The 25265-nt window shown below is 40.6% G+C and overlaps 2 protein-coding genes across 2 annotated transcripts in view; both read left to right on the top strand.

The window, feature by feature from the left end:
- Positions 1-2860, top strand: part of LOC120534709 (zinc finger protein 135-like) — a 39469-nt gene extending 36609 nt beyond the window's left edge. Inside the window, exon 7 of the mRNA XM_039762295.1 lies at positions 232-2860. Within this exon, the coding sequence (XP_039618229.1) occupies positions 232-1082 (851 nt within the window). The 3' untranslated portion in view covers positions 1083-2860. The remainder of the gene's footprint in view (positions 1-231) is intronic.
- Positions 2861-5815: 2955 nt separating this feature from the next.
- LOC120533421 (zinc finger protein 436-like) lies at positions 5816-24129 on the top strand. Its single transcript, XM_039760300.1, has 3 exons — positions 5816-5935; positions 10795-11123; positions 20692-24129. The coding sequence occupies exons 2-3, from the start codon at positions 10832-10834 to the stop codon at positions 21678-21680; spliced, it is 1281 nt and encodes a 426-aa protein (XP_039616234.1). The 5' UTR covers positions 5816-5935; positions 10795-10831; the 3' UTR covers positions 21681-24129.
- Positions 24130-25265: the final 1136 nt, after the last annotated feature.

Genomic DNA, 25265 nt, shown 5'->3' with positions numbered 1-25265 from the left:
ACTACATGAATGGCTCTCATTATAGGAGAAGCTAAAATACACAGTGGGATAAGACAAGACTCTTTACATTGAACTTTGTTCTTCTGCCTGCTTGTGGTTTTCGCCTAACCAATGCCATATTGTGTAAATTGTCTTAGTTTAACTTAAATATTAATTGAAGGTGGCTAACAACTAAACTGGTTCATTTCTGGATGATGTATTCTTCTCTGAGGTTCCTTATTTTCTTTGCAGTTTTACCAGACAATGGCAGCTTCTTAACCTCCTCATCTCAGACCTCTGTTCAGTGCAGATCACAGCAGACAACAGCTGATGATAATATGAAGAAACTGACATCTAGATCACAGAGTGTGATACAAGCCTATTTGCAGGATGATTCTCTGCCAGTGATAAAAGTAACAACAGGCTCAACCACTATCAACCAGGAGCAGAGGAAAAAGTGCAATCCAAGTGGAACACAACAGAATGTTCATCAGTGTTCTGAATGTGGCAAAGGATTCACACAAATTGAAAGTCTTGGGAGTCACAGAAAAATTCACAGTGGAGAGAAGCCATATTGTTGTTCTGAATGTGGCAAGCGATTTACACAACTGGGCCATCTTAAGAAACACAAAAGAATTCACACCGGGGAGAAGCCATATTGTTGTTCTGATTGTAGTAAGCGATTCACACAACTGTGCAGTCTTAAGATCCACAGAAGAATTCACACAGGGGAGAAGCCATATTGCTGTTCAGAATGTGGTATGGGATTTACCTGCACTGGCAGCCTTCAGGAGCACAGAAGAACTCATACGGGTGAAAAGCCCTATTGCTGTTCTGAATGTGGAAAACGGTTTTATCGCAGAAGAAATCTTCACAGCCACAAAAACATTCACACCGTAGAGAAGCCATATTGCTGTAATGAATGTGGCAAACAATTCTGTTACAAGAGTAATCTTCAGAGACACCACAGAAATCACACCAGAGACAAGCTGTTTTGCTGTAATGAATGTGGAAAAGAATTCTTACGTATTGGCAGTCTAAAGAGACACAGCAGAATTCACACTGGTGAGAAAGAAACGGCACACTTTAGCAGTCAAGAGTGAGGTTCACTCCTCTCCTGATAGGTAAGCATTGTTGAGAGATGAATCCCTGAGAGAAGAGGAACTGTCATAACTGAAGAGTGAGGTTCACTCCTGTCTTGATAGTAAGCATGGTAAGACAAATTTGGAGAGATGAACGATTAGAGAAACCCTAAAAGAATTAAGTTGGAGGGTGACATTTGAAGGAACAGAGGAAGATGTGAAATGTAACTCATCAAGCTACTTAAGCCTTAAATAGTGATTTCACATGGGGAGCTTTCTTTTGCAAGATTCATACGAAATCTCATAAACGTCAAACGAATTTTATAGCATGAAAAGGATCCAAAAACATAATTCATACTGGGCAAACATCTCTCCAGATCAAAAGGTGCCCATCCTCTGCTGTGGGACTCTAGGTAGGTGATGGAGATAGCGATTGATGATGTGAGGAAGACCTCCAATGTGGTGTCACTCCAGTTGGACAATGTTATGTGCCACACCACAGTGCAACTCCTTAGACCACAGAAGTGCAACACGAGATAGGAATTAATAGGCTTGAACACAGTCCAGTGGGTGAGTGAAGACAAAGAGGAGATCATTGTAATGGAGAACAATATCTAGCATAAGATAAAACTTTATTGATCTAGGAATATTTAAGTTGGTATATTTCTTATTATTAATGTCTAATGATATGAATTTTTTAAGCCAGTCCATCTTTCAGATAAGACCTTTGCATTCAGTTAGCCCCTCTCTAAAAATCCAAAACTGAAATTTGCAGGTCAGTTAGCCTGGGGAAATAATGGAGGAAACAACATGAACAGGCCACAGCTAAACTGGGGGTGCAGTGGGGTCATTCTGAAACAAGAACTGGTATGACATAAGAAATATGACGAACGAAAGTAGATCATTCAGTCCATCGTGCATTTTTGTTTAGCTTATATCTATGCTGCCCCAGTATTTCTTCCAGATTCTTCTTAAAGGTTCTCAAGGTTTCTGCTTCACCTCCATGTCTCAGTAGTTTGTTCCACAACTCCTTTGTGCAAGGAAGTTCTTCCTGGAGTCAATTTTAAGTGCACTTCCACTTAGTTTCCACCGATGTCCTCGACTATCTGATTCACCCTTAAGCTGAAACTATGTTACTGGATCCAATTTATCAATAACTATGAGGATTTTAAATACCTGGATTAGGCCTCCATACGGTGTCCTCTCCTCTGGCCTAAATGGGTTTAATTGTACGAGCCTGTCAGAGTAGGACATGGAGTATGGAATTGACTTCTACTGATAAACGAAGACCTCAGTTTCTGATGGAATGGGGTTGGGCACTGAATTAGGAGAGTTGCTCTGCACCATGATGTCCCATTGGTCCATAAAGAGTGACAGGAAATCAAAGGACTGTCATAGGTTTGGCCTCTTTATCTCTCTCTCTCTCTCTCTCTCTCTCTATCTGATATTTTCCATCCATGGAGGCATCAAGCCATCATTCAGTCCATTTAAAGGCCATGGGGGTAACAGAAACCAAGCAGGAGCAGAGACAGAGCCACCTGGTAGGTAGCATATGGACATAAGATGAAGTGATCCTTTGTGCATTATTTTGTGTGTATTATTGATAATACAAAAATGAATGTGTAACTTTTTTCTCTAACATGTTCCGGTACTCACTCTGATTGCCTGGTAGAAGGATGTGTTGAACTACAGGACCTTACAGTATGGGATTTGAGGAATTCTGGTGAAGTCTGCATATTAAAAAGTTTTGAGCAAGGCTGAGGCAGATGATCCCAAAAGGGTGGCTTGGCTGGTAAGTGGCAAATAACCAAAGGGTATATCAGCCGCCAGGTGTTGTTCTTGCTGAAGTTAGTGAGTCCCTGTGTGAAGCACTGAGGAGTGACCAGCAGTATGGACATCACTTATAATCCAGTGCTCAAGTTAATAGAGTGTGTGAGTGAAATAGTTGCAGGGCGCCTGGTGTGGGAAGATGGCTACTGTTTTGTCCTCAGAGTTTATCAGGTTGAGGAAAGACAGTTACCAGTAAGAAAGCATTACAGAGGAAGTAAGACTATGTTGATTGGTAATTGCGATTTAATCAAAGTATTTGAAGTTTCATTTGTCTCAGAGCCCCATGTCTGTTGTTTTCACTCTGAAGCTACCGAGTCCCCATATGGAGTGCTAAGGAGTAACAGGCATTATAGACCCCACTCATACACCATGCTAAAATGAATTGGGTCTCTGTGTGTTAGTTTAGGTCAGGCTGTAATGAATCTGGTAAATAACGTCAGTTTAGTATTGTAGACTCAGAAATGTCTAAATCCATTATTCACTCCTCTCTAAAGCCATGTGGTAGCAGAGACTCAGCCAGCCCAGAGACAGTAAGCGGATGGATGCATAATGAACCGCTACCTAGGTTATCATGCTAATTTTGTTATACTCACTCATTAAAGTTTATTATTTTGGCCATATTATTTATAACACAATACCAATAGACTTGGATGATTAAATGTTCCCTTAATTTACATATTATTCGAGTTTTTTGACTCAAGGATGCATTTTAATTAGGCCTTTACATCCAGAAGGCATTTATTGTCAACAGATTGCCGCTTGTCTCCCACAGAGTTAGTGCTGAGGAGGGTCCCATTCAGCTGTAAACAAGATGGAAGGGAGTAACACTCCAATGGTCAATGAAACTCAATGCTGGATCTGACACAAGTCACATTAAAGATGACTGCTGACACAGATCTCAAAAATATCATAGATGTGACTCAATGTGCAAAAAAAAAAATATTTGGCTTTGGCAGCATTTGGACGGGAGACCATCTAGGGCAAGCTCTGGTTGCTGGTGAGGCCAAAAGGGACATTTACCCTGTGGTCTGTGTGAGAATCACAATGTCCTGTGCTGTATGGTGTAATAGTGTCACCCTTCAGATTCTGACTCTTATGTGGTTCTAAAAGATTCCAGGGCTTCTTTCTAGAATAGTAGCCTGTACCCCAATGTCCTTGCTGAATTGCTAATAGCTAATGTGTGCTCAGCATAGTGGTGAAACAATGGCTTCTGTCACATCATTTGGGTGGCTGCAGTCCACTGATGGTTGTTGAAGTGGCTCCCTACTGTCTATGACCTCCTCCTATCTAGACTCTATGTAAGGCATTTAGAGTAATCAGAAAAGCACTGCTGAGGTGTCTTTAATTATAATTATTACAAAAGACACTTCTTTCTTGTCATGAAGTGGGTAATCCAAATTTATGCTTTCACGTTCTTACCCTTAATTAAAAAAAAATACATCCATTGTAGATTCCTATTCTCTTATAAAAATCAGTAGCGTTTTTGACATTAAAAAGCTGTCAAAAGAGGCGGGCCCTGAGATAAACTGCTGTCAGAAGGGGTGGGGCCACCCTACACCATACAGAGATTTCTGGTGTGGTCGTTCATTTAAAGTAAGTTTTGGGTAGGAATTATCACTGGGATTTGCAGTTCATAATGGCACACCGCAGGGCAGTGTCATAAGCCCTGTATTATTTAATATTATTATTAATAATATTTTTGAACCATCTGGCGCTGAATTAGTCCTGGCATTATATGCAGATCATGGGGCCACATAGAAGAGACGCCGTAATGTTACGTATGTGGTACGGTGGACATTGCAGGTAGCTTAAAAACTGACACCTGATAGGTGTCGAAAGCTCTCGAATAAAAGACTGTTATAAGATATATGATTTATTGTCTCCCTTTGTGGATTTCTACCTATAAATATGTGAACCGTATCACGGGCTTTCGCTTCTTAGATGTACATATATATATATATATATATATATATATATATATATATATATATATATATAGAAAGAGAGGGAGAGAGAGCAGCTTAGCCGACAGATGTTTTTGTTTATATGGGCAGCCTTTCTCTAATGTTGCAGTCTCTAAGTATCTAGGCCTATGGTTTAATTTAATACTGAACTGGAGGATTTATTGAAAGTGTTTAATGGATACATTTAAATGTTTCACCAAGCTGGTGTGTTGGGATACAACTGGATATTTACTACAGGAGTAACTCAGACAGTATACACAGAGCCTTAAATAGTTAATTTAGATTATGACTGTAGTATATACTACGTTCGAGGAATTAGCCAAAACAGTTGTAAATAGATTTATAATAATTTAATTTATAACACGAGGACGCGCAGCTTCGTCAAACCAGCGCGAGCGAACGCGCTTGCAGGTCAATGGCCAGTGATGCCATCAAACGAGAAAAGAGAAGCTGGCGCGCGCCTCGCGTGTCTCACGTAGTGCACTCGCATTTACTCCCTCCGATTTACAGCAACCTGCGCGCTACCGCCGATCCTAATCGTGTCTCATTCCTTCTAACACATTGAATGAACGATTAGGAAAAGTGATTTCTAAAGTAACGTGCTAGGTAGTATAAAAAGTGTGTCCCATGTGAACATTTTAGCTTAAGACAGATAGCTTGAGTGGTTAAAATACATTGGTGTTTAAAACTGCGAACTTTGCTTTCTGTATTATACTCAGATTTTAAATCAGTTTTCAATTACTGTTCGATTTTATTCTCACTCATTCTGATTTCTCCGTGACATATATTCTTCAGTCCGTTCTTAAAAGAGCACGAATTAGAAGAAGCAGATAAGACTTTGAACAAACGGACGGATTCTTCTATTTAATAAACGCAGGCAGCGTTCACGTATTGAGCATAGTGCGCGTGCCCGCTAAAGCTTCCCGGCGTGCTATGTGACGTCACCAAACGCGACAAAAATAAAGTCGGCGTGCGTCTTGCGTCTTAAGCATATGAGGAGTAAACCAGAGGCTGTGAATTTAGCAAGAGATACTGTTGAGTGAATCGACTTGTAAAGCATCGCATCACTCATAGCAGGAGGTAAGTGATCCTTGTTTGGGACCGTTAATTTGCAGATATTTTTTTCTTCGTGTCAGTCTGAATTACAGCAGGCGCCTTGAATCACAACCGGACAGGATTCTGCTTGACCGAATTTCTGTCTGTTCAGTGACACTCGCCATTCATTGCCTTCCTTGCCGTGTATTACTTCTGTCGGATCGCCCAGTTCTTTCAACAAAGCTGATTTAATATAGACACTGCGCTTTGATATCCGGTTTTATTTTTATTTAAGAGTGTAAAAAAAAAAAAAACTACCATAATATGCAGTTAAGCCAAAGATACTCTCATGGAAGCGATTGGACTTTACAGACATTACCTTTCCAAAAAAAGTTAAAAGAGAACACACACAGCTTCCCTCTCCTGATAACATCTGAGCGCAATTCTGGCAAAAACGAGCCGTCATCCAAGGGGCGGTGGTTCTCACGGTTTTGTGCCAAAGACACGGACAGCAGGCTTTTCACTTAAAGTTTTCTCTCAAACCTCACAGATGCTCACTCTTCCGTTTCGTACAAGATGCACCCGGGATGCATCGCACATTATATATAATACATACATATATATAAGTTCCTATCCTACTTTTCAGACCAATCACAAATAAACCTTTGCATTCTGGGGTTCTGTGCTCAGACACCACATTGTTTCCACGATTTGATGTGGAACGGAAAATGCGAATAACTGGCAAACTTCAAAAACTAGTTTTATTTCTATAAAACATTTTCATACAAACCATGTAGCTCAAAGTGCTTTCTTTAGAATACGGGTGGGCAAAGTCAGTCCTGGAGGGCCACAGTGGCTGCAGGTTTTTGTTCCAACCCAGTTGCTTAATTAAAAACTAATCCTTGTCAATTATTTAATTTCATGGCATGCTAGTGCTTTAACTCTGCTGTGTCAAGTCATTCTCAAATCCTAGATTTTTTTCCTTTCTAAGAATATCATCCAAATGATTTGAAGCCTAAGACAGACAAGTTCTTCTCAGTCCTTCACTTTTTTTCTCTTCATTTTCCTTCCAAGTATTTAATTAAACCAAACAGTGCATGATAAATACACACACAGGTGTAAATGGTGGCAAGCTAAATGGAGGAATGCTGGTTTCTTTTGTCATTTGCATCTTATTGCTAATAAGGCACAATTAAAAACCAAGGCTGCAGTTGTTTAAGACTAAAATAAGCAATACGGGTTCGAAATCTTAACGAGTGAGACCACTAAAGTGAAGCAGAAGTGTTACTTGAGCAATAAGTGCTTCTTATTAAGCAGTTGGGTTGGAACAAAAACCTGCAGCCACTGCGGCCCTCCAGGACTCAGTCTGCCCACCCCTGCTTTAGAAGATATCAACAAAGTGGTTGCATGCAGCCATCCATTATCCAACCTGCTATATCCTAACTACAGGGTCACGGGGGGGTCTGCTGGAGCCAATCCCAGTCAGCACAGGGCGCCAGCCCGGAACAGACCTTGTGCAGGGCGCCAGCCCACCACAGGTGGTTGCATACAATGAAAAACAAATTTAAAATTTGATAATAAAAACAATGCACTCGTTCTTAAGACGGTATATAATTAAGTGAAACCGAGTCCTTAAATTTAGATTGTTTTAACAGTCTCGAAATGTCGTGCTAATGATAAGGTCTGTTGGTCAGGGTGTCCATTTGTAACTGCTTACATTCAAACACCACAGGTGGTGGCACTGAACGCCAAAGAAATAATAAAAAAAAGTGATAGAAAAATAAAGATTAATAAGGGCTGCAGATTCTTTGATCACTGTATGCATATCTAGCTTATTAAGGGTAGAACTAAACTGGGGTCTTGTTCAAAAAGTGGACGCCATCAGTATACACCAGGGTTCAACTTTAAGATTAGGCACTCTTACACTATTTTAAGATTAGACACCTAATCTAAATTTTTAAGATTAGGGACCCTGGTGTACCTGGCCTTACTCTCACGAACGTTAAGTTCAGGGTTTGTAGAGGGGTCTTTTCGCATCTGCTTTTTGAACAAGACCCTTAAACTGTACCTCTGAAAAAGCCAAGCTAAAAAAGTGGGCTTTTAGGAGTTTTTTTTTAACAGTGTTAGCCTGACGCGTCTCATTCAGTAAAGTACAGCAGAAGGCTGCCTCGCCATTTCTTTTATGCTCTTGGAATAATAAAGAGACCTCTACTCGGAATGCAGAGGAACAGGCACAGCAAAATATAGGAAGGAGCAGATTATTTAAGGCTTTATATACCGTAAGTAGTATTTTGAAGTCCATTTCTAAAGACATGTATAATCAGTGGAGAGTCTCCATTATTTAGTTAGAATATTCATGAGTTTTCTTTGTTTGGCCCCTCCCCTTAGATCAATTTGCTGTGACCTCACCTTATCAGGGGGGCACAGACAGCTGAGGTCTAAGCATTACTGCGGCCCACAAACCCCACCAGCATGTCAAGGTTGAAATCGTTAGAGGTGATAGTAGAAGTGAGCGGTGGGGCCAATAATCCAAATCACAGTACAAGGAACAATTGTGACAGTTTTGATGGATTCCAGTACTTGTATGGACTTTTTCAGAGTGAAGTATAGGATTAATTGTGCACACAGGCACATCTCTCATCTTTTGAAAAGCTTTCCAGGGCTGTGCTACTCAAATGGATTCAACAGTCGGTGTTCATCTCTCCAATTTAAACTGATGACAGTCCATCTTCTTAGTCACTCACACCGCTGCCCAGCAAACACAGAACAAGACGTGACTTTTTCCTCTCCTCCCGCCCCTGTTTCACATTGCTGGCTTTTTACACGCACGTTTTTAGCATGTACTAAACTATATTTACTTTTATCAACGCTGCAAGAATTTAATTTGTATACCAGATCAGCTGATTCATCAAAAGTCATCGGTATTATTGAGGTGGTCATAACTGTCTTAAATATTAACAAAGATCTCCTGTGTCTGTGTGGAAATGTTTACTTCTACAAGATCTAATCTGAAAATGCGAAACTTCAGTGCAAGTTCGTGAAAACAGAGCTCACATTTTGTTTTAGGGACTTTAAAGAGAAGCCTGCCAACATTCATTACGACTTGTACCATTTAGCTGCTGTCCTCCATAATTCATATTTGATTATTTATTTATTGACATTGTGGTAATAATCACACAATAGAGAGGTTTGGGGCCTCCTCCCGTATAATTGAGAATTGGCTGCTGATGCAAGATAAACGTTTAATGTGATGGATACAGACAGGAGTCCAAAACAGAACAGAGCAGGTTAGGAAATCTGGTGTATATGTATAGGATGGTCCAGATCTAATTATGCAATATTCATTACGCTATCACTTATTAAGTTTATTACATAGAGAATTCACAAAAAAATCTTTTTGTTGCCAATAGATGGCAGCACCTGCCCTGCGTTCCAAAATGGTGGGGAGACGGTTATCAGTCGATCAGCGGGTGCAATGTGTTCGCCTTTTCTCGATAACGGGCAATGTTTCCGAGGTGCATTGCATTAAAAGTTGCATAATTCGATCCTGTAGTTGCAAACCAGGAACGGGAGGGACCTTGAGACCCGAACTGAAAATGAGGCCATCGAGCTGCAACTTCTTTGTATGTGGAGATTACATAATTGGGTGGTGAGGTCTCCTGTTGGTCTGGAAGTGACGTCTTCTGGAGCGGGGCCAGGAGTGATGTCATGGGATTCCGGTGGAATTTCCCGCGTTTGGTCTGCAGGGAGAGAAGTGAAATGATTAGTACACTCTGCCACCCCCTGGTCTGACCGGGAATTACCTTCTTCTGAGCCCTTTAGCTGCCTCCCATGCACACGTACTGTATGTGGCAGGAGTTTTATCTTGTAAACCTTCTGCTGAGCCCAACACCTCAGAGCCAAGCTCTCCCTCCATGAGTCTTAAAACAGTGAAGTCAACATTTCTGTCATTGCTGTGTATGCAATTCATTCATATTTAAGAAAAAAAGGATTAAGGGGGTCCTTTCACTTTAAAAAGCTACGGCTGGGCTGTTCACCGAGGCAGGGTTCCCAACTGCACGGCCCCCAAGTATTTGTGTTAAATGTTTAAATAAAACTCAGTCAGGTGTCAGTTTACTAAAGTGTGTGCCCCTTTGCTGGTATCTAATTGTCTCGAGCTCCATTACAAGAACACAACACGGTGACAGGAGACCCTCATGTGGCAGACAAGCATCCCTGCCAGTAACCTGCTGACTTAACTTGGTGTAAACTCTTCAGCTATTCAGAATGTCCTCTCATTAGTTGATGTGTTAAACTAATTTGGTTCCTCACTTTTTAAATCTGTGGATTTGTGGAATTCCAACTCCTGTGGATTTTTTCCACTTGCTGCCTTTATTTTTATTGTACTGGTCAGTTCTGTTACCCCATATTCTTTATCCTAAAAAGTGTCTGATGATGGCTTCTTCTTGTCAATGATGCCATCTAAAATAACCTGCTTGACTGTCACACTGTAAATTTCTCATGATATGCCTCTCGCTGCTGTTTTACTTCCATTAAGTTATCCTAGAAATTCAATAAGCACATCTTAAGTTAAACTTATGCATAAAACAAATCTAGTAGCCTGCCATTCAGCACTTTTAAACACGATACATGGAAACCAATAGTGAATACTGGTGGTTCACATCTGTGTGAGGTGGTCCTCCTCACGCCTGTTGAACCCTCATGTCACACTTTTCAGTTTGTTCTAAACCTGACAATGTGATAGTAACCTGTCAGTCTTCATGTCCGTCTGCTATAGCATGATTCTTCTAAACTGTCTGATGTGATCTAAACCTTAGCTGATAAGGCACAGAAAAAAGAAAGTTCAATATTTTTAGAGCCAAATGGTGCGGTTTTCATGGAGTTAAATTCTGTTCTTTTAACAGTGAGGAAGACGCAGCTGCCATTTACTGTAACAGGAAGATGAATATTAAAGAAGAAACAGGTGAGGCTGATATAAACACCATGGAGGTAACGACTGTAAATATTAAAGAAGAGGACTGTGAATGGGAGTCTGTCCACCCCAAACAGGAGAGTCTGTGCATTAAGGATGAGTATTATAAACTGGGAACTGTGGACATTAAAGAAAAGGCTGAGGAGACGCCCATCAGCATTGGGACGCACCAACAGGAAATTGTGAATGGTGGGGACCGTGAGAAGAACTCTGTTAGAACTTGGGAAGATCAGTCATCACCTTCAGATTATTCTGGAGAAGGCAAGTATAAAATAAAAATACAGTTCAATTTTACGGTAGGTTGCTTGGGTCTGAAAAGGCCATCTTGTACTTTTTTATGTGAAGCTTGAAACTGAAATGAGGTTTTATAAACTGCTCAAAAAATTAAAGGAACACTTTGAAAACACATCGGACCTCAGTGCTGGCTATCTCTGCTGCTGTGGACTGATATGGCGATGTGTTAGGAATGAAAGGATGGCAGCCACATCGTTTGATAGAAGTGAAAATGATCAACCTACAGAGGGCTGAATTCAAAGACACCCCAAAAATCAAAGGGAAACAATGAGGTGGCAGGCAGGTGAGTCCATTTGGCCGAAATTTCATTGCAGCAACTCCAAATCATACTCGGTAGTTTGTATGACCCATACAACGTGCTTTTATGCATGCCTGTTAACGTCCTAGTGAGACGACAGATGGTGTCCTGGGGGATCTCCTCCCAGGTCTGGACTACGGCATCACTGAGCTCCTGGACAGTTGGAGGCGTCTGATGGACCGAAACATAATGTCCCACCCAGAGGTGTTCTATTAGTTTGAGGTCAGGAGAGTGAGCTTGGGGTCCAGTCAATGGTATCAATTTCTTCATTAAACACATGATGCTGGGCATTGTCATGCACCAGGAGGAACCCAGGAGCCTCTTCACCAGCATAGGGTCTGACAATGGGTCCAAGGATTTCATCCTGATGCCTAATGGCAGTCAAGGTGTCTAGCCTGTAGAAGTCTGTGCATCCCTCCATGGATATGTCCCCCCAGATATACCATCACTGACCACCACCAAAGTGGTCATGCTGAACGATGTCACAGGCAGCATAACGTTCTCCATGTCTTCTCCAGACCCTTTCACATCTGTCACATGTGCTCAGAGTGAACCTGATCTCATCTGTGAAAAGCACAGGGTGCCTGCCAGTGGTGGACTTGCCAATTCTGGTATTCTATGGCAAATGCCACCCTTGTGAAGTCTGTTTCTGATTGTTTGATCAGAGACATTCACATCAGTGGCATGCCTGCTGGAGGTCATTTTGTAGGCTCTGGAAGTGCTCATCCTGTTCCTCTTTGCCCAAAGGAGCAGATACCGGTGGGTCCTGCTGATGGGTTAAGGACCTTCTACGAAGGGGCCCTGTCCAGTTCTCCTGGAGTAACTGTCTGTCTCCTGGAATCTCCTCCATGCTCTTGAGACTGTGCTGGGAGACACAACAAACCTCCTGACAATGGCACGTGGTATTGATGTGTCATCCTGGAGAAGCTGGACTACCTGTGCCACCAAACTCTGTAGGGTCCAGATATGGCGTCATGCTACCAGTAGTGACACTGACTGTAGCCAAATGCAAAACGAGTGACAAAACAGATGAGAAGGGAAAAATGTCAGCTGCCTCCATCCACCTGTTAAACCATTCATTCCTGTTTTGGGGGTCGTCTCATTGTTACACCTCTAGGTCACCTATTGTTCATTTAATTAACACCAAAGCAGCTGAAGCTGATTAACAACCCCCTCTGCTACTTAACTGACCAGATCAATAGCCCAGATGTTCACTGACTTGATGCTATACTCTCATTAAAAAGGGTTCCTTTAATTTCTTTGAGCAGAATATTTTATAATGAAAAACAGGCAACTGTGTTTTCCCATAAATTATAAGCTTAGCAAGTTTAATGTGAACTCTTGTTTGGGAGTACACGACCCCCATTTGCGTTTATCAAAGTAACTCCAGAGATTTTGGGATCCTTGGGTTTAACATCAAGCTGCTGTTCAATAAGCGTTTATGAGCTCAATTAATGTCTAAGGGGGTCCAGGGTAGGGGATCATCAGAACTGCAAATTTGTGTCTTAATCCTGACCATAGACACCCCTCCCTCAAGAGTTTTATTTTCTCTATTAAAGTAGTCAGCTGGAGTTTGTGTTTCCAGCTGGCCATATCTCCATAAGAGACGTCACCGCAATCTGCTTTTAGGGTACAATTTGTTTTTGTCTCGCACTCTTCTCTGTGCCAAACTCTCAGGTAAAGTGCAAGTACGAATTATACTAAATACAGAAGTAGTACATATAAAGATGTAGATTTGTTGAAACAGAGAGAAAATAAAGTAAAAGCAGATTAACATGAATGGAAACCCACAGCGTCTATATCATTTATTGTTCAGGGCTTCAGTATGCGAATAAAATGGTCGCCACTAAAAAGAAGCTTTGGCGATTACCGCGTCTAGTTGGATCTTCAGTGGCGAATGAATTCATTTAAACTTTAAAGTAATTGCAGTATAAACTTGAGCTTATGTTGGATTTTTCAAACCTGAAACGAGACCCAAAGTGCGATCCAAGACGTGGCCAGAAGTACTGTAGAGTTAACTCGAACGGAGGCTAATGCGTGAGTGAGTGTCCGGCTTCCCACTCCTGAAATCCCGTTTCCCACGCAGCCTCTGCCTCGATTAAGCGCGAATATATTGTTCCTGCAGGTGTACTATGATATTTAGCGTGATGACAGAAGTCGCAAAACCAACCGGAACATTCGAGTCATTTCTAGAAAAAAAAAAAACCTCTGATCTAAATCTAAATGAAGTAGTTCTCTGGTTCGCTGGCTAAGCAGAGTTAAGGTTACGCCCCGAGGCTGACGCGTGAGTGAGGATGGCCATGCCCCCCTCCCTTCAGCCCACTGCATCTCCCGGGGAGTCGCGCAAATAAATACGGCATCGCAAGCAAACTATGATACTTAGCGCAATGAGAGAAGTCACAAAATCAACCGGAATGTTGAAGCAAATCATTTATTAAAAAACTATCTAAATCTGTAAAGTAGCAGACAGACAAACAGACAGACTTTAGATTATACTAGGCTGACCCGCCTTTTAAGGAGACCACTTCTTAAGGCAATTCAATATTTAGATCAATTTAATATTTTATACAAACTCAATAATTTGGTTATATTGCATTTGAGCGGTATTACTTTAATACTTGTAGTTTCTGTTATTTTTGTGATGAAATTTAAACTTTTTTTCTATATTGAGGTCGCCCTTTTGAACACCCCTGATATTTACTACGCGGTGAGGCATTTGTACTCCATCAACGTTAATTATTTCCAGAGACATAATTTTGTCTTATTTTTCCAGCACATGGCGCACAAAAGCAAGGGAACGATGGGAGCACCAGAACTCTGCTCGCATCATGTCGCTTCGTACCGCAAGCTGCAATTAGTAAGTCTGTGATAAGCGGAATACCGCTACGCTTTCCACTCACGGGACGGAAGGACAATCCCGACCGCTTTTATATAGTTAGAAAGAAGAAGAAGATATCGCACAGTCTGGAGTAGAAAATCATCTTTTACCTGGAAAAACGAAACTACAAATCCCATCGTGCATTGCAAAATGGACGGGGCGTGTTTGTGCGTAGCAATCATGGGACGGAAGGACACCCGACCACTTTTATATAGAAGGATATACTAGCTGAAATACCCAGCGTTGTCCGGGAGGAAAATATTTTTATTAAATGTTTGAGAAAAACATAATTTAAAAAAAAAACCACACAATTTTAAAAATAAAAATAAATTGACAAACAATAAACCTGGGTTCGCTTCTCGGGTTCTCCCCGTGTCTGTGTGGGTTTTCTGCTGTGGGCTGGCGCCCTGCCCAGGGTTTGTTTCCTGCCTTGCGCCCTGTGTTGGCTGGGATTGGCTCCAGCAGACCCCCGTGACCCTGTAGTTAGGATATAGCGGGTTGGATAATGGATGGATGGATAAAGACTCACTAATGTGCTTGTCTTGCGGTGTTGTATGTATGTTATCATCTAGTTGACGCTCGGAAGTGGCCAACTCTATTTAATTTGAAAAGCAACAGGGGCACGGTGGTGCTCGCCTGCTACTGTATATACTAACTGTGTAAGCCAGTGCTGTTAAAAGCACGGGATCCTAGAAAGTATTTAACTCGTCAGAACTACACTGGTCATCTCTCTGCTATGAGGATTCATGTTGCCGAAGTGCTCGCATCGTTTGTGCATTAGAAGGTAAGCGACTGTCTTTCTTGGGAGGTTTCCTTTTGTCGGTGTGTTGGCCTCGCTGGCGTATCCTCAAAGCTGGAGCCCTCACCCGAACTCTATGTCTCACTTCCAGGCCGGACAGACACACACACACGAACGCGTAGAACTCTATTTAATCGCAAAAGCAACAGGGGTGCGGTGGTGCTCAAATATAAAGAATACTGGCAGTTACCTCCATTATGTCCTCTGGTGGTCATTCCCAGTGTCAACTGGATGATAACATGCACACAAGATCGCGAGATCACCCCGACCGTACACTGTAAAAAATGAAACATTGGATCAACGTCAAAAAGTGCTTCAATTTTTCACACTTAATTTTTTTAAGTTTGGTTAATTAAAGTTTTTATCATCGGTTAAACTTAAAATTTATAATTAAAACCAACATATTTTCTTTAAACTTTTTTTTATGGTATAGCCAAATAATGAGTCAGGTTAATTTTATTCTATCCATCCATCCCATCCATTTTCCAACCCGCTGAATCCAAACACAGAGTCACGGGGGGTCTGCTGGAGCCAATCCCAGCCAACACAAGGCACAAGGCAGGAACCAATCCTGGGCACGGTGCCAGCCCACCACAGGGCACACACACACAAACACACACTAGGGCCAATTTAGAATCATGTCTTTGGATTGTGGGAGGAAACCCACGCAGACATGGGGAGAACATGCAAACTCCACGCAGGGAGGACCCGGGAAGCGAACCCGGGTCTCCTAACTGCGAGGCAGCAGCGCTACCACTGCGCCACCATGCCGCCCTAATTTTATTCGATCAACATTTATTCATAAAAAATGTTTTCAAAAATGGCAACCTTTTTTCAGTTTCAGAACAGAGTTGTAAATATAACAAAATAAAATATTTTCTGCAAACCACAATGATTTTACAAAAGATTAAGTGTTGCATTTTTAAAGAATTAACTTAAAAGCACTGTCTTTCAGTAATATATTAACTTACAGTCACTTTAAACAAAACTGTCTAAAATACCGACTATACCGAAAGTATACATTTTTACCACAAGTGTTGTCTCACACAAACCAAACAAATCAGAGTGCTGCCTTAACGTTATCATCCACTGTGGATAAAATTAAAATGGAATCAGACCAATCTAACCAAACAGAAAACATTAGTCTAAGAATAGCAGGTACTGAACATCTTGTTTTTTATTGAGTCTGGATATTAAGATGTTTTGTTGTATTGTGAACATCACAGTGCAACATATTCTAGAATGAAGAATCAGTATTTTTAGTTAACCAGCATCAAAATATACGGCAAACATCTTGAAATACAGAAGAGACAGGAAAACAAGAAAAAACTAAAAGGCCTAACAACACCTTCCAGGCCTATGGGTACAGCAGCCTAATGCTCAGTGCATGCACTTTGCTTGACATCTTCTTTGTCTCGAGTTCCAAGACGATCTTCTGCATCACTTCAACAGGTTTGCTCCAGTCCCTGTGGATATTCCAAATTGGAGGGCATACATAAGACCAAATAGTAGGACACAATCGGATGCAATGGGGATTAACCTGTTCAACACTTGCATGCCATCTATAACTATCCCAATATCCATTGGTGGGTGGACAGTGTCTTCATCCTTGTCCATCCATCCATTTTCTAACCCGCTGAATCCGAATACAGGGTCACGGGGGTCTGCTGGAGCCAATCCCAGCCAACACAGGGCACAAGGCAGGAACCAATCCTGGGCAGGGTGCCAACCCACCGCAGGACACACACAAACACACCAAGCACACACTAGGGCCAATGTAGAATCGCCAATCCACCTAACCTGCATGTCTTTGGATTGTGGAAGGAAACCGGAGCGCCCGGAGGAAACCCACGCAGACACGGGAGAACATGCAAACTCCACGCAGGGAGGACCCAGGAAGCGAACCCGGGTCTCCTAACTGCGAGGCAGCAGCGCTACCACTGCGCCACCGTGCCGCCCTCCTCATCCTTGTGAATCACAAAAATTCCTATAGGTGTTTTCTCAACTTCTGCATGGATGCTTCCAACTGTGGCATGGCCTGTGGGGGATAGACACATTTTTAGCTGTTTTAAAAACACAAAATGAGCTATGTCTAAAGACGCAAATAAAGGTTTTCTTTGAACAGCAAAGACAAATAAGATATGGGACATTCTCTTCTGGAATTTATTAACCCACAACCATTCTACGGCATCTGAAGTTTTTTGTGCAAATCTAGCTGAGAAACACCCAATTTGACAAATTAAGATATTTCCTTAGTTAATACAAATTATTCATACCAAAACTTCTTCAAAATGTTTTTTAAAAGATTTCTGGCTCACTTTCAACAAGACGAATAGTTGACCGAATTACACTGGATGGCCCAGTGACACAGACTCGGAGCCTGAATAAAATAACACTGTACTAAATTAGTGTGCATAGCGTGAAAGTTATTATGACCTTCAAGCTACCCGAACCATCAAGATGGACACAAAAATACACGGGGAAGATGCACTTCCTGGAAGGAAAAGAATAAGGTACTCATACATGGAGGTTAGACAGGTAGGAGACTGAAAGATTCATTTTTCACATATCTGATTATTTGGCACTTAAATCAAACCTATTGGTTCCAATGTTTTTTTCTTGAGGTGATTTTTTGTCTGGAGCCCTGATTGTTGAGCTATGGCCGGTTGATAGCGGGGCAGATCAGAATTTTTAAAGAGAAAGTCAAAGACAAAGCCAGACACAGTCAGAATCCTGTAGATTTCAGCTAACTAGCAACCTGGGCATTCAGTCTGATGAAGGAATCTTTTCATCCATTGATTCCAATCTCCTTTTATCTGAGATGATTTTTCCAATGACAGTTTGATGGTAGAGCAGTGGCACCAAGGGCCACGTCAAAATTCTAAGAAGAGCAGCAGATCAGAGTAGGGTTAGTAACGGTTTATAAATATCTTATTATATTTTTGTACAGATGACTAACACAGCGATGCAGTTTGCACCGTTAATCAGCAGCTCTAGTAAGGGTGTCCTAAACTGAAGTTGTGAGTTTTCTGCCTGATTGAAAAGGTGATGCTGATGGGATATCTCTTATATTAGCAGGCAGATCAGTGCACAGTTTCCCGGCCCTGTAAGTAAAAGCTTGACCTCCCACCGTTATTTTATTAGTCCTTTGAATATTAAGAAGGATTGCATCTTGAGATCTTAATGTGCGCTCTGGTTTGTAAGTCATGATAAGTTCAAACAAATAAGCAGGGCCTCTGCCATTCAAGGCTTTATATGTTAAAAAGGAGGATTTTGAAATCTGCCCTAAACTTAACCGGGAGCCAATGTAAGGACTTGAGTACTGGAGTTATTTGTTTATACTCTCTAGTTCTTGTAAGGATTCTTGAAGCCGCACTTTGAATGAACTGAAAGTTGCACAAAGAACAATTTGAACAGCCATTGAATAACACATTACAGTAGTCAGTCCCAGGCCCGAGGAGAGTGGGGGGGTGAAGCTGGTACATCGCTCCGGGGCATATGAAGCCCAACGCGTCCAATAATTTATATTATAATTTGAATATTTATTTATTTAATTTTTATTGTATTTTTTTTTTAATTTTGCAAGTCTGTTTAGTTTCAAAATTTAAAAAGGCACATGGGTCATGGGGTACTTAGTAGAGGTCAACAGTTTACAATTTAAGAGACATTCACAAAGGCCACCCTGGGAGAGAAGTCACGTGGTCTACAAGGTCTTCCCCACTTGGTAGGAAGTGACAAGGAGGAGGGGGTTCCGGGCGCAGTGAGAAAAAAAGTCATCAGCCAGCAAACAAGTGCGCCACGTAGTTGCCACGTTCTGAGACACCTTGAATTCGGGAAAGCGTTGTGAACAGTCGAGAAACTAAACAAGTGACAAAGGAGCATAATACAAAGAAGTGTCACGAAACCTGAAACGTGTCATCTCGAGAAGGAGATGTCCTTACAAACTAAGACTAAGAACGACTTGAGAACTTTTGCGTACAAGATTGCGAACCTGGTAAAAATTTTTCTAAGATCCACTATGTCACAAGCGCGAATAGTAGATTTGGCAAGACTCAGTATTGAGTCTGATCTAGCAAAACTGATTAATTTTGGTTATGTAATTCAGAATTTCACCAGTAAAAAGGGCAGGAAAGCTCCTTTGTTCAGCAGACAATAAATTCTATTATCAACATCTGTTACTATTATAAATATATTACTTTATTATTACATTTATATCTATACATACATATCTAAATGTATCAATGTAATCTACGATTGTTAGAAATAAATAATAATATACACACATACATGTGTGTAGAATTTTGTATAAGGGCCCACACACCTTCTTTGCACCGGGGTCTGGATTTTTCTCTCGGCGGCCCTGGTCAGTCCTACTAGAAATAAATGCATGAATTAATTTATCATTTTCCTGCATATTTATGGAACAACTTGCTTTTCTAACATTTTTAAGATGGAAAAAATAAATTTTGTAATGTGTGCTTGGATTGACATGCTAGTGACAAAGATGGTCGTGAGATCTTCATGCTATGCAGGGTAAAAATATCAATAACATGCAAAGGTTGGGCGCATATACTGATAGCACGTTGCCGCACCCACCACATGACGACCCACCTGGATTGGGACCCGAGTGCATACAAAATTAGCAAGAAAATTAAAAAAAAAAAAAACATGTACAGCACAAATGTACCTGCGACTCCCAGAAAACGTTTGCTTATGTTGAATGCTCACAATAAAATAAGTATAAATTTCAAGCTTTCATTTTTGTGTCCTTTGACACCTCTCCGGTGGATTTTGTTTGATCTGTATTGTTTTTGCGACCAGTGAAATTTACGCCATTGACTGAGGTTGAGAATTGTTTAATATTGACATTAAATTCCTTTGATTCCTCTGTATTTTCTCCTCACCAGCCACTCCGAATGCAGAGACTACAATTCCCATCAGGCAGAAGTGTTCTGGCCGGTCACCATTATCACAACATTTAAATGTCATGTGAAGAATCGGGATCTCGTCTAAGGCCACAGCTACTGCACTTTTCCTCTCATCTAATTTGGATTACAATTTCACACAGTTTTTGTTTAAGAGTACGTCTTTTTCTCTCCTTGCGGGTTGTGTTTAGCCACGTTGAAATTCCAAATGATGCTTTTCCTAATTTATCTTTCTTTATCTGTATCCTCTTCTGAGAAATTTAAAGGTCCAAAAGATCCAATCAAAGGTTCAATCACACAATGGGTTTGCTGGTGCCTGGTCTGTGTTGATTGGCATCAGAGCATCTTGATATCCTCAGACATCATTATTGTTTCTCATATAACCTTCTGCATTACCAAATTTATTTAAATTGTCTAAATTTGATTTAAATATTAATTCAGGTTGGCTAACAACAAGAACAGTTGATTTCTAGTCGCTTTTTACTCCTCTGTGCCTCTTTATACTTTTTTTGCTTTCACACTTTGGATAACAATCAAATCACAATCAATAAAATGAATTTGGGTTAATTTTAACAGTACATGACTGTCTCTTGACATCATCTACCTCCAAAAGTAATTCCATATATTTTTTGCAGTTTTAGAAGACAATGGCAGCTTCTTCTTATCCTCCTCGTCTCAGACGTCTGTTCAGTGCAGATTGCAGCTGACAACAGCAGTAGAGGGGACTGCTAGTCAACTTCAGATAAACAATTCCAGCTCTGCCAGTATCAACCAGGAACAGAGAAAAGAGTTTAATCTGGGTGAAACACAACAGAAGGCTCATCAATGTTCTGAATGTGGTAAAGGATTCTCACGAATTAAAAATCTTCGGAGGCACAGAAAAATTCACACCGGAGAGAAGCCATATTGTTGCTCTGAATGCGGGAAGCGATTCACACAACTGGGCAGTCTTAAGAAACACAGAAGAATTCACACTGGAGAGAAGCCATATTACTGTAATGAATGTGGCAAACATTTCTGTTACAAGAGTAGTCTTCAGAGACACCACAGAATTCACACAGGAGAGAGGCCATTTTGCTGTAATGAATGTGGAAGAGAATTCTTACAAATAAGCAATCTCCAGAGACACAGTAGAGTTCACATTGCAGAGAAAGTGCCCACCCCCTGCCTCAACCTTAGGGTAGGTGAGGGTGGTAGCGATAATGCAACATCTTCAGATGAAGAAAAGCCCTCCAATGTGGTGACAGTTCAGATGGACAATGTTGCTGGTCCCACTATATTGGAACAGACTAGACCACATAAAGGTACCTTGAGTAAAAAATTAAGAGGGCTAGACAAAGTCCACTGGTCAAGTGACGATAAAGAGGAGATCATGTACTGCTACTTTTATGCAACAAACCCTGAATTTCCAACAAAGGGATATGCAAAGAGGACTCGCATAAAACTACAATCCAGAAATATAATCTCACGGTCAAAGTTAAGTAATATAACAGATGCAAATTTAAGATCACTAATTGGAATAATTAAAGAAAGAAGGCGAATAACTCAGGAGAAATTAGAATATCTCCAAATAAGAGCAAAAGAAGACTTCATATGTGAAAAAACTCAAATCCAGCTGGTATGAGAACAGAAAGGGAGAAAACCTGGGATGATGAGAAGATCTTGTATGGTACAGCTTTTATGCCAATTTGAAAGCATCAGCGGGCAAATTAATCAACGAAGAAGTAAAAAGACCTATTTGTAAACAAATTTACAAGCAAACACTCAAATATGAATCAACACACATGAAAAATGCTTAACACCAAAAGTGGAATGTCCTAAAAGGTAATCGATTCCCACATTGTGAGATTCAGTCAGTAAAGAAAAAGGTCCTGGAAGAGCTAAAAATGGAAGGGATAGAAGTTCAAAACAGCCAAAACTGTATTCCCAAAAATCACAAGTAAACCCAACCCCAATGATAGAGGGAGTAAAAGAAAAAAAAAACAACTGAAAGTTGCAAAGACTCAAAAAAGAGCAGACAGAGCTAATAAAAATGACCAAGAAAGAGCAGAAGTGACACCATCATTAGAGGGCAAAGAAGTTCAGGAAATTAAAATAGAGCTCCTGGACCTAATTAACACAGACAAGTACACAGAAATCGACAAAAGAGAGAGGTTGCTAATGATAGCACTAAACCGAACTGTCCAAACTACAATAAGCAAGGTAACTGATGCCATTCTGAAGATAATGCAGATCCAAAAACACAAACTGGACTTAACTACAGCAAACAGGATCCAGTATTGTGCAACAAAACTCATCACCTCTAAGGTAATGGTGAACAGATAAATAAGAGTAAGGACACAAAAGCGAAACTACACTCCTCCTTGGATGAGGAGAATTGAAAAAAAAAATAAAGACCTCGTATGACGAGATGGCACTAATTAAAGCCTGCATTGAAGGAGTGATATCACATGAAGTTCTAACTTAACCAGAACAGCTGAAATTACAGAATTATTTATTAACATACAAGAACCTCACCTTCACAATTGCAAACAATAAACTTACAATTATGGCAAAGGCACAAAAAGTAAGAAGTTACAAACAAAAACACAAGGAGAGGGTACAGAATGGACTATTTAAAGAAAATCCCAAAAAGTTAAGTGGGGAAGACGCTCTGAAAGTAACTTGAGCACCAGACAAAGAAGAGGCCGAAGAAGTTTGGAGCAGAAGGATTTGTTTCAAACGTAGCTTTGTCAAAACTTGACTTGCTTGTATGGAACGTTATCTGATTTTAATAAAATATTATATAAAAGAATCTATGAGGATGATCAAGAACACAACTAACAAGCAAAATGGATAAGCAAACTACAGATGTAAATAGAAATCATTTGAGCCAAAGAACTGCCATGGAGTGAAGTAACAGCAGAAGTGGTAAGAAACACCATAAGTTATGCTGCTAACTGGAAGACACCTGGTTTAGATGTAGTACCAAATTTTTGGATAAAGCACCTAACGTCTCTGCCCCAGGATATGGAAATGCAATAATGCAGAAACCGGAGACAGCACCAGAGTGGCTTACAACAGGGACAACCTTCCTACTCACAAAATCCAACCCAACAAATATTCCAAAAACTGACTGCTCAATAACCTCCCTTCCCACCATCTTCAAACTATTTATACTGGTAGACACAGAGAGAATTAACACACACCTTTACTAGAACAGTTTGATGGCAATTGAACAAATTGAAAACACAAGAAAGTCTTATGGAACCAAAGCTGCTGTAGAACAAAGTCATCATGGAGTTCTGCAAAAAAGGCAAAAACCTGAGTGTGGCATGGATAGGTTACAAAAAATCATTTAACAATATACCTTATTCCTGGATACTGAAATGTCTATGCCTATACAAAGACCACCAGGTTGTGATAAACTTCATCTCAACTACTATGGTTCAGTGGCAATCAACTCTACAACTTCGCAATGAGAACCGGTGGATCACTGTCCCAAACATAAAAATAGAATGAGGAATCTTTCAAGGTGATTCATTATCTCCGCTACTGTTCTGCGTAGCACTAAACCCAATAAGCACCCTCTTAAAGAACCTTGGCCATGGACTTAATATCCACTCTCACAATGATCCAGCAACCCAAATAATTACTCACCTCCTTTTCAGCTAAAATTAGTAAAACACTTTTCAGATGACATCACAATGATATTTGGGATTGACAAGTGTGCCAAAGCTACCTTCATCAATGGAAAGCTAACCTCAACTGCAAACATCAACTTCGATCAAGAGTGTGCTATTAAAAATCTGAAATACCTGGGCAAAGGCAAGGGGAATATCATAGTCATGGGGGACTTTAACTACACGAATAGTAACTGGGATAACCTTGCAAACAGTAGGGCACAAGAGCAGAGGTTTTTAGAAGTAATCAATGATTTTTTTAAATACAGTATGTTAAAGCACAAACACGGGGTGAAGCCTGTCTGGATTTAGTATTTTGTAATGATCAAGATAGAACTTAGAGTGTGGAGGTGATTGGACCACTAGGGTCAAGTGACCATCATATAATACAATTCTCAGTATTTTGTAAGAGCACAGATGCAAAGACTAAAATTGTTAAGTTGAACTTTGGTAGGGCTAATTTTGAGCAGATGCGACTAAGTCTAAGTAGGATAGACTGGGATAAGCTTTTAAATGTGGAGACAGTCGAGGAGCAGTGGAACAGGTTTAAAAATGTTTTACATGTAATGCAGGACAGATACAGACCTAAATTTGGAATTAATAGGAAACTAAGAAAAACTCCACGATGGATTAATAAAGATTTAAAAAAGAAGCTGCAAAGGAAAAAACAGTCAGATAAGACTAATAACTCCAAAGTGAATTGTAGAGCGTATGAGAACATGAGGGCAACCATTAAGAAGGATATCAGGAAGGCTAAAAGACAGTTGGAGAGGAATATAGCAGATAAGGCGAAAGAAGACCCCAAGAGATTCTTACAGTATTTAAGTAGCAAAAGAACAGTTAAGGAGGAGGTCAAGTGCATCAGAAATAGTAAAGGGGAATTAAAAGATACAGACAGGGAAAAAGCGGATGCCCTAAACTTACATTTCTTTGAGGTCTTCACAAGTGAGCAAGTGGATAATCTCACAGAGTTAAACGCGACTACTAAGGAGGTACTGAGGGATTTGGAAATTGTAGAGAGAGAAGTGCTGCTCAGATTAAATAAGATGAAATCAAACAAATCACCAGGACCAGATAATTTTTACTCTCGAGTTCTTAAGGCGGCTAGTGAGTAAAGATATAAACCCTTGACACGTATTGTTAGGAAGTCACTGCGCACTGGAGAGATTCCAAAGGACTGGAAAATGGTAAATATCATCCCATTATATATAAAGGGTGACAGGGCAGATCCAAGCAACTACAGGCCAGTAAGCTTAACATGCATCACAGAAAAATTTAATGGAAGGAATTATTAAGGATAAGGAGGTTGTGTTTTATTAACATGCTGGAAGACTTTGAGGAAGCAACAAAAGGATACAATCAAAGTGGAGCAGATGATATTATTTATCTTGACTTTAAGAAGCATTTGATAAGGTGCCACATGAGAGATTGGGCATCAAACTAAAAGTGGGAGTTCAGGGTGATGTTTGTAGATGGGTGTAGAATTGGCTCAAACACAGGAAGCAGAGGGTAATGGTGTAAGGAACCTCTTCAGAATTAGCCAATAT

This window comes from Polypterus senegalus, chromosome 8 (genome assembly GCF_016835505.1).
Source record: "Polypterus senegalus isolate Bchr_013 chromosome 8, ASM1683550v1, whole genome shotgun sequence".
Lineage (NCBI taxonomy): Eukaryota > Metazoa > Chordata > Cladistia > Polypteriformes > Polypteridae > Polypterus > Polypterus senegalus.
This window is presented reverse-complemented; position numbering and strand designations above follow the sequence as displayed.